Source organism: Octodon degus, unplaced genomic scaffold (assembly GCF_000260255.1).
Source record: "Octodon degus isolate 3935 unplaced genomic scaffold, OctDeg1.0 scaffold00184, whole genome shotgun sequence".
Lineage (NCBI taxonomy): Eukaryota > Metazoa > Chordata > Mammalia > Rodentia > Octodontidae > Octodon > Octodon degus.
Genome location: NW_004524760.1, coordinates 351,104 through 361,344, shown reverse-complemented (window position 1 = coordinate 361,344; position 10,241 = coordinate 351,104). Strand labels below are relative to the sequence as shown.

Sequence of the window (10,241 nt, the reverse complement as noted above, 5' to 3'; positions counted from 1 at the left end):
GTGGAACTGGGGATTGAACTCAGGCCCTTGCGCTTGCCAGGCAAGTGCTTATTCTACTGAGCTATCTCCCCAGCCCGTACTTATTCTTCTTGAACTACTCCTTTTTTTTTCCTGCTGAACCAGAGATTGCACTCAGGCCCCTGTGCCTTATTCTACTGAGCTATCTCCCTGGCCCCTTGAACTAATCTTAAACAAGGAAGATTAAGCCCCAGTGAGGACTTTGGGGGTGGGGGGCAAGGTTTCACTGTGTAATTCTTTTTTATTTTCAAGACAGGGTCTCCCTATGCAGGTCAGGTTAGCCTTGAGCTCACTCTGATCCTCCTACCTCAGCCGCCCCAGTGCTGGGACTACAAGTGTGTACCAGCACACCTGGCTAGACACTTACAACCAGGTTGAAGTTTCCTATTTTCTTGGACTCAAGGACAAATAGGGGTTTTCTGTACATGTTTCTAATCCTTCTAAGCTTAACCACATAAGCCACGTCTACAAAAAATAAAGTTTCTCTTGGGTGTGTTAAGTTAAATATCAATTAATGTTAAAATTTATAATGTATATCAATCATGGGCTACCAGCAAATCACCACCAGCCCCTCACCTCTGGAATTTGCAATCTGAAGCGATGTGTCCAGCCCCTCCACACTTGGTACACACTGTAGTGTTTGTAATGCTGCGGGTCTCTGAGCTCTGCCAGGGTCTTAAGATCCTGATGAAGAAAAAAACAAAACAAAACATAAACTCTAGGCTATGGATGACCTTTCTGCTTCCAGATTCTTCAGATCTCTGCAAACTCTACACTGAACACTACCTGTTGTCATCTTCCCGGAGGGTGCCATTCAAGCGAGCCAATTCTCGAAGCTGCATCTTCCGTAGATCATTCTGGTCCTCTGGTGTCTCAATGCCTTGCTTTAGAATGTTTCTGATCTAGTGAAGACAAAATGAGATAGTTAATTGCACAAGTGCTTGGGCCATCACCTAGATTTCTGGCAAGAGGCTTGCTTTCTCGGCTCCTCACTCACCTGTTCTACTGCCTTTTTGACATTCTCCATTGTATTGGCAGTGACTAGAGCATGAAGTGGCTCATCTTCTCCTGGCAACATCTGACCATCTTTGCGTCCAACCTTGCCTTCTTTCACAGATCCTTTCCCCCGGATCATGATTTTGGCATTGCACTCCTTCTCAATGTTCTTCAGGGTGTTCCCTCTAATATGGAAAGAAAGCTCTGAGTTTATACCTAATACACAAGTTCATACTGGGGGGGGGGGGGCCTGCGGGTCAAAAGCTAAGTAGGCACTAGTGGAAAAACTGAAAATACAGACTAGACTGCTCCAAGGATTCTGTGACCTCTAAGTTAAGGCCAGATGCAGCATATCTGAGGATTTCATTTCTCTGAAGTAAAGGAGAAGTGTTACCTACTCTTCAGGTATAATTCAAAGTGAATCCTATCAAAAAATATACAGGTAAACCAATGCCATCCAATTAGGGACCAACAGATTCTAAGGAATCTTAAACCCCTTCCCCAGGCCAGTAGTGACAAATCTATGACATACATGTTGTTTTTAAGACAAAAGATGTTAATGTATGAATTCTTTTTTTTTTTAATTTTTTTTTTTTTTTGTGTGTGTGTGGCCAGCTCAGCCCGCCTGGGGGTGGGGCTGGCTGGCATGTGGTGCTGGGGAATTGAACAGCAGTCCCTGTGCTTTGCTAAGGTTGTTCTAAGTAGGTGCTTTAGACCACTGAGCCATCTCATCAGCCCAAAAGGCAGAAGGGTTTTTTTTTCTTTTTGCTCCAAATGCCTTCAGGGCATGATTGGCTGGCTTGAGTTGTGGGAATCAAACCACAGCAACCTGAGCCTGACTGCTTTGTTGAAGCAGCTACTTAAAGAAGTGAGCTAAGAAGCAGGCCCCCTCTTTTTATTTTTAAACTAAAACCTCAGTATTGTTTAATTTCAGGGTTGGTACTTTGCAATAAATAAAATGGGTTCTGGGTTCCAGTTTTAGTCTAAAATGTTTGCCATCACTGCCCATGGATTATTACTCACCTGGGTCCAATTAGCAGGCCTACGAAGTTGATTTCCGGATATTCATCTTGGGGAATCATTACTTTATCGCTCACGCGTGTTGCTGGAGGTCTATGAAGAAAAGACTGTCACCAACTTCACATTTCTAAAATGAATAATCTAGTTCTCCTAGAGCTAACCACTAATATAATGTGCTATTTATTGGTGATTTAGGCCAAGAAGTAAACAGTACCAACATTGGCCTGTATGTATCCTTATCCTTATTCTAAACAACCTAACCCTTCTGCTTACTTGTAATCTGCAGGTGGTTTGAAATCAGGGTTGAGGGCAACCATTTCTGTGATGAGGTTGTGCCGTTCCTCTTCAAGCTTCTTGCGGGTACGGAACTCCCGAGTGTTAAGCCGCTTCCCCTCGCTATTGTAGATGGGCTCAGGGGAAGGGGACCTGTGGAAAACAGACCCTCATTACTGCTCTGCTCCTACTCTCCTCATTCCCATATGGACTATAACACGCCTTCCCAGCCCCTCTGCCTCTCAGACCCTAACAACACTCTTCGGAGGAACCGACCGTAACGTGTGCTATTCAAGATCGTGTGGAATGGGGAGATGGATGCTGGCTGATTAGCATTATGGGCACTGGGGTGTGAAAAGAAAAAAACAAAACAAAAAAAAAGGGTTTCCATCTAAAAGTGATAAGGGGGGGAAAAAAAGTCCATCCTTCAAGGGGAAATCTTTGGACTGTAAAGACTATATCACCCTCTGGAATCTTCTTGCCAAATACCAATTTTTATTTGAAAAAATAAAAAAAGTATCCCAAACACGATGAACCACAGAAACCCGGAGTCTAGGTGTAATGTGAACTCGTGGAGAGCTCGTGCCTATCAGGAAGAGCATCTGTACCCCTGACAGAGTGAGCACAAGCTCTTTCACCCATAGCAGCTGGACTCAAGCTATTGCAGCTAGTTGGCCCCCACAATGGAGAGAGATGGTTCAAGGCTTCGTCTCTGCTTTTCCTTCAATGGCCTGGTTGGCTGTGTCCAAGGCCCAGGAGACAACCTGTTTCTGGCTGTTCAAGGTGGGGAGTCTGGGTAGAGAAAACCGTTAAAATTGCTAAAGCAGCTTCTGCAAGAGGCTGCAAATGCAGACTTGGTCAAATACTTGTCTAGGGTCTGAACCTGCCAACAGCAAGGGGAAAACCTATAATTCTCCGCCAAAGTTTAAGTCTAGAAAGCAGATTTTTCTCTCTCATTAATTAAAGGAGTAAAATGCTGATGCTATAAGCAAAAAAAAAAAAAAAAAAAAAAAATAGTAATAATAAAATGGTCAGTTTACCACAGCTGGATTTTGCGGTAATAAAAAAAGAGAAGTTACACTCCTAGAATTCTGAGTTAAGATTACAAAAAGGACCATAGCTTGATATTCTGTATGAAAATTTAGTAGCAGCTGCAAGAAGGGAAGAGACCATGTGGATCACGTTATTAAAAAAACAACCTGGAAGTAGTCCAGACTCCTATACCCTTGGTTTAGTTGAGAACCTTGCCTAGTTGGAGAGCAAGGACTGAACTCGGCTGCTCCCACTGTCTTCAGCCTAAAGGGAACCATGTCATACCACGTTACACACACGATGGAATAAAAGGTCAGGTTTGTTCATGGCTAATGACGACTAAATGACACCTCCGTTTCTAGCATTTATATACGCTGTTAACACAATCCAGATAGTAAACACAAGCAAACATACCCCAGCTCATTAGACTACCATCTTACACATTTAAGCCTACAAGAGATTTTAAAACATTTTTAACTGTGCATGTTAAGCATCATCAAAATCATGAGTGGCTTAATTTTAAAATACACCTTCTTATGGAATAATCTTATTAAGGTAAGAAACTCATGCATTTCCCTCCAACCTGGGCTCAAAAGCAAAACCAACCAGGCATTGAGGACTCTTTCAAAAGTGAATGCAAGGAAGGAAAAACCCTGCTCTCGTTTTATTTCTAACACACTTGACAATTTTTCTGCCCACCCAGGGTGTTTCTGGCTAATCACCAAACAAGCTGTACCAGTACCAAATTGACCATTGAAAGGCCTCACAACAGTTTAACCTCTTCCCAAATTATGGAAGTGAAAGGCAAAAGCTCATAATCTAGAGATTAGACTGGCCGGACTTCTTCACCTAGAATAGGCATTGGGTAAATCAACTAAATTTTAATCCCAGTTCTCCAGGAAGCAAAGAAGGTTTGTTAAAAACTCAACCTTTGGAGGAATTGCCTGGTAACCTGTAGACATGTTAAGGGGAGAAGGCCAGAAAGGAACTAAACAGTTGTGGTCTATGATCTACAACGTTAATTTCTTTAGGGGGGAAAAAAAAAAATCAAGTCAAAAAGAAATGTAAAACACAACACAACCTTCCAACCAAAATTACTGGTAAAAATGTAACAAATTTAGTAAATAAAATTAAAGCATCAATATGGTGAAATGAGGTTAATTTGTTTCCTGGCAAAAGGCAGCAGAAAGATGCATGTGATTTCTAAAGCCATTACATCACCTTTCTGCTTGAATGAGCCATTGCATTTGTAACAAAAGCCACAGATACTTTTTAAAGCAAAGTCTTTTCAACTATGCTACATTAACAGAGATATTTCACTGAAAGGAAGAGGCTTATTCTTCCATTAAATGACTAAATTTTAGCTATTCAGCAATCAGCCAATAAAACTGAAATTGAAAAAGTTCATCTCCCTCACATAAACTTATCACTTTTTCAAAGGTGCTAGTAAATTATTAATTGAATGAAATGACATGACCACAGCTGTTTGAGGCCCACATTCCTTTTTTTTTTAAAGTGTAATTTATGGTTGGTTGCTTGCCTTCCCAAAACAGGTGATAATATTCTGGCCCCTCCCAAAACCTCCAGGCAATGGCCATGGCTGAAAATTAATTGGCAGTGAAGGAAGTTGGTTAGAAATCTCATCTGATTTTAAAACCACCTCAAAACCATGAGCAGGAAGACTGCGCAATGAGCTGGCCAGCGTTTCTGGCCCTCTCAAATTCAGTGATGCTCAAAAATACTCTTAACACCTGCATCATGTACCTGTGAGAAAAACTGCCCCATGGGCTTTCAGCCAAAGCAGGCACTGAAAAGGCAGATTAATGCCACCTCTCTCTCCCTAGGGGTAGGTAAAACAGGTTAAAATCTACACGCTTACCAATTGGAAACCAGTTGTGCATTTCCATTAACTTTATGTTCTCCCAACAATTAAGTCTCATTCCAATTCTCTAACTGTTGACTGACCATATATATTGCTATTTTACCCCTAGTCCCCAAAATGGTCAGAACACCAGTTGTCTTAACTATAATTTTAATGAACTGACACAACATGTTGCCACCAGTAAAACGTATTGAGAAAAAGGTAAAAAGCGTTACTGTCAGCTGGTTAAAACTGTTTCCCAACCTGTCCTCAGGGTTAGGGGGGATGCCCAGGTCTCCTGTGCGCAGTTTACGAGTCAGGTCTTCTATCTGCAGTTGCACTGGAAGAAACCAGGTTAGGAAAGAAAAAAAAGGATGGAAAAAAGACAATGTTACCAAAAAACATCTCAAATCTCAACAATAAGCATGAAGAACTCGGAGACTTTGAAAGGGACGATTGATCAGTGACACAATGAGGCAAATCCCCCAACCTCCTAGCAGCAGGAGTCCATTTACATCTATACGTATTTTTCACTTCAAAATGGTTATCACTTTAGGAAGCAAACAGTTTGTTGGAAGAGGGGTTAGCAGTAGACTGTTCACTAAGGCTAGTATCAAAGCAATTATCAAGAGGTGTTCACCTCTCCCTGCCCATTGATGTTTACTTACAACTAGTGACCAGAACCAACACCATATATGGTATCACCCATCAGTACCTGGTTCTCACCAAATTACTTGAGGGGAAGACTTTGAGAGTTTTCTTTATTAAACATACCCCCAAATGAGACCCAATTAACAAGGGACAAGGAAAAATACCAGTTGAGCAAAGACAATTTTCAGTGAGACCAAGTTTAAAATTCCTTTAACAAGACATTCAATGACCAATTTGACATGTTAAGATTATTTGTACATACACTTTCTGTACCACCAGACCTGCACTAGTAAGGGTCTCCCAATACCTCCAGCTTTTATTCAAACATTAAATGACAGACCATTATCTTCATAAACCAGTAAGTATAAAGTGCTAGGAGTTTAATTAATCTCAGACCTGCTATGGATATGGGGAGTAGTGTGCAAAGGATGAAAAGTATGGCAAGGAGAATGCTATATGGTCCTCAGGCCTTGACCTGAGACTATACAGGAGAGAAAGATGAGGGCTTCACAGAAGTTGCCAGTGATTTCAGGGGAAATAGTGACACAGCTGATTTACTGCAGAGCCAGAGTGGCTTTCTCCAACATGCTAAATAACCACCTCTTTCTTACCTTTTGTAGCATCTCAAAATTCTGAGCAGGCATCTCTAATGAGAATAAGTCTTACTAGGTTGGGTTTAAACTGAGCTAGCAGGGGCCAGGGAGATGGCTCAATAGAACAAGTGCTTCCCTGGCAAGCGCAAGGGTCTGAGCTCAATCCCAGGTTCCACCAAAAAAAATAAACTGAGCTAGCTCCAAAAAAAAATTAATACACAACTAACCCAGCATCTTTCTTTAAATTCAACCCACAAGGTTCTACCATACACTCACATCAAAACCCCAAGGAAACACAAAATTAATAGGGGCATTCTGAGCAAACTGTGCACCATCAGAGTCAAAATACATAAGACATCTAAATCCCCAAGTTCCTTTACGTCAAACAAATTCTGGCTTTGCAATCAAATACTAAGCTTAACACAGGTAAGTTACTTTCATTGAGTAGTCTTCTTAAGGGGATGGGGGTCTGAGCTGAATAGCTGATACTAAAGATTAAATCAAAAAGGATTGCTATCTTCCCCAAAGCAGAGACATATGTCAGCCTCTACTTTGATTCTGTCAACTTCAATGAAGACTAGACATAGCTCTTAATGGTCACATGCCTAACTGAGCCTCCAATGGAAGATACATGAAGCGTAAGTTTTGTTTCCCCCATTTCCTAAGTGTGCTTATGTTCTTCAAACATGACTCTAAGCTGTGAAGTCTCCTGGTAGTCGTTGAGATATTAAGGGGATGGATGGAAGTAGACAGAACAATGCAGAAACAAGCATTAGTAGTACTATAAAGAGAAGACAGACAATTCCAATGCCTCAAATTTCACAACCATCTAAACCCCAGGAAATTAAGATCCTTCACAATCAGATCATGCTGTCTTAAAGCTTTATGCTAAAGCCAGTCTCACAGAATCAGAACTGTCTTTGCCTTAATTTCTCTAACAGCTACTAGGTTAGTAAGAAATGTTCATCAAGTGTACTTTTTTGAGATAGCTGCATTACATATGTAAATATAAAACTTATATTAAAGACCTTGTAGTTTTCTTTTTAAAGCAATTTTGAGGCTAATGTCAATTCCACTGTGGATAGTCACTCTTAATGTTTGAACTCTCTGCAGAGAACGCTCATCCTACTATCTCATTCTGTATCAAGCAATATCCCCTTTCCAACAGAGTTCTTTAATAGTAAAAGTAAGAGCCTTCATGTTAAGACAGCTCTCCAAAGACCAAACCAGAAAAATGTTGACAGGAAGGTTAAATTCACCAAAAATGGAACAGGGATAAACTATAAACAGACTTGCAGAGCCATGTTTTGTTCAAACTGGGTTTTATTATTTTTTTCTTTTCAGAAAGTACCTATGAAAAGTAAAACCACATTTAGGGAAAGGGAGTAATATGAAATTATGGTGAAAGGCCATGCTGTGAAAAAGGTACTTGGCTTACAATACCTGCAGTGTTCTCCAGAGGTACTGGGCCTGTCCAGAGGCAAACAAAGCACTCACCTCATCAACTGGCACTGAACAGCAGCTGAAAAGGGTGGACTGCCACACTGGGAACTATTCTCACTCCTAAGTGGGCCCCACTACCTTCCTGGCTCTCATGGAGAACACTGCCTTTATGAACAAACCAGAAAGAGCGGCAAATGCAGGACTCGCTCAGCCATACCTGATGGATTCTGCCAAAGTCATGAAAGTATACTTGATCATATCTTATCTCAATAAAGCAAACTAAAATCTTGAACTTTCAAAATGTATCACTCAGAGTAATCAGAAAATAAGCTTGGATGCAGAACGTGTATTTACCTATATAAGCTCTTTCTTGTTCCCGAGTAAGTCCAGGTGGGATAACTGTAGGCATTCCTGGAATCACTGTCTTCTGTTCCATTGTATCTTGGTTCCAGCGACTCCTCTTCCGTTTTTTACTTGGGAAGTCTAAAGGCAGAAAAAAGTACATCAGGCACAAATTTAAACAAGCAGAGGTGACTATCAATAGGCAGACCAAGACACACAGTGCACACAACCTCAGCATACTATAAACAGAACTTAACCTAAAATTTAAATACCAAAGGATGAAAAACAAACCTCACAAATGAAAAAGCACATCTACTATAAAGCACTTGGTCAGGCAAGCTAGTATTTCATATTTGTAATATGTCTGGAAGACCTCCATAAATCATGTAAATAAACAAGATAACAAATCTTTTTATTTTGTTGAGAGGCTAGGGCTCAAACCTAAAAACTCAAAAATGCTAAGCAAAGGGTCTACCACTCTTAACTGCACTCCATTTAACAAATCCTGATGGATATACAGATTGTTCACAAAGTGAAAATGCTAGTGAGTGCTTGTACGCAAAAGGTTGAGGTAGTCCAAGGCCAAACTGAAATAGAGACCCTGTCTCAAAAACAATGAGGCAGGTAATGTGGCAAATGGCTGGAATATGAGCACTCAAAAGGTTGAGGCAGAAGAACCAAAGCCAAGTGTGAGACCAGCCTGGGCTACATAGTGAGTTCAAGGCCACTCTCAACTACACAGTTGGACTCTGCCCCCCCCTCAAAATAATGATACTTTTTTTTTTGGGGGGGAAGGACTGGGGATTGAACTCAGGCCCTTGCGCTTGCCAGGCAAGTGCTTATTCCACTGAGCCATCTCCCCGGTCCAATGATATATACGTTATACTCCATGATTATATTTAACGAAAAATTTCAGAATCAAAGATATGCCTATAAAACAGCAACGGGGAACTCCTAGCTTCTCCCACCTCCATCTCTCATCTTTGAGGTTACAAAATCAAATGTATTATACACTAAGTGAAAAAGCATGACTGTCCAACACAATCACCCTTTTCTTCACAAGCATGGCCTAGAAAAGAATCTTTCCTGGAAAGCTAGTTGCATGTTTTTGGATTAGAACTCTTCAAGAACCCGGGCATGAATAGTGGCACACACATGTAATCTCAGCACTCCAGAAACTGAAAAAAATGACCCTGAGTTTGAGGACAGCCTGCGCCACACAGCAAGACCCTGTCAAAACAAAAGTCTAGAATTCCTTAAATACAGCAAAAACTCCAAAGGAAAAAAACTACACGAATAGCACCCAAATTATCTTTCCCTGGTATATACACATTTCCCTACATTTATCACAGAAAGTTTTCTACTTCCCAGGGGCTGCAGGTTCAGGATTAAAAACCTTTTCAAACACTTAAGTAGTAGTTGGTCAGATCCAAAACTCTCTAGAGTTAACAAAGAAAGTTAAAAGCTAAAAAGGACCCATCATCACCAGAAACCCTCCAACTTCATCATCTTGTATTTTAACACCCTGCCTTAACCTGTTAGGGCGGTGCACACCTGTAACCCCAGCACTCAGGAGTTTGAAACAGGATTACCACGAGTTCCACGCCAGCCTGAACTACACGGTGAGCGACCGTCTCCCAAAAAAAAAAAAAAAAAAGGTGCCTGTTACTATAAAAACATTTTTAGTATTTATTACCCCAATTCCTACAAAATTAGGAAAGGAATCGCTCTACATCGCCAGTGGACCCTATTACACCGTCCTAGCATTCACACTCAGCACCCCGGGCTCATCTCTGGATATTCTCAACACGCTAGCAAAAGGGCAGGAGGGGGAGCCTCCCTTCGGCTTTCGGAGTCGCGCCAAACCCGACCAAGCCGCTGCGCCTGCGCAGCGCGCACACACACACCCCACCGTCGCTCTCCCCCCTCCCCCAGCAGCGCGTGCGCAGTCGAGCCCCACGCATTGGGCCGCGCGCGCCCCGGGGAGCCTCCGCCTGGACCTCCCCGTGCGC

General features: G+C 41.7%; 1 protein-coding gene across 1 annotated transcript in view; it reads right to left on the bottom strand.

The window, feature by feature from the left end:
- The window catches only part of Sf1 (splicing factor 1), a 12,884-nt gene extending 4,518 nt beyond the window's left edge, over positions 1-8,366 (bottom strand). Inside the window, exons 1-7 of the mRNA XM_004643811.3 lie at positions 8,242-8,366; positions 5,465-5,540; positions 2,308-2,460; positions 2,038-2,127; positions 1,016-1,199; positions 805-920; positions 595-702 (exon numbers count right to left, since the gene is read on the bottom strand). Coding sequence (XP_004643868.2) covers positions 595-702; positions 805-920; positions 1,016-1,199; positions 2,038-2,127; positions 2,308-2,460; positions 5,465-5,540; positions 8,242-8,323 — 809 coding nt within the window. The 5' untranslated portion in view covers positions 8,324-8,366. The remainder of the gene's footprint in view (positions 1-594; positions 703-804; positions 921-1,015; positions 1,200-2,037; positions 2,128-2,307; positions 2,461-5,464; positions 5,541-8,241) is intronic.
- Between the last annotated feature and the right edge of the window lie 1,875 nt (positions 8,367-10,241).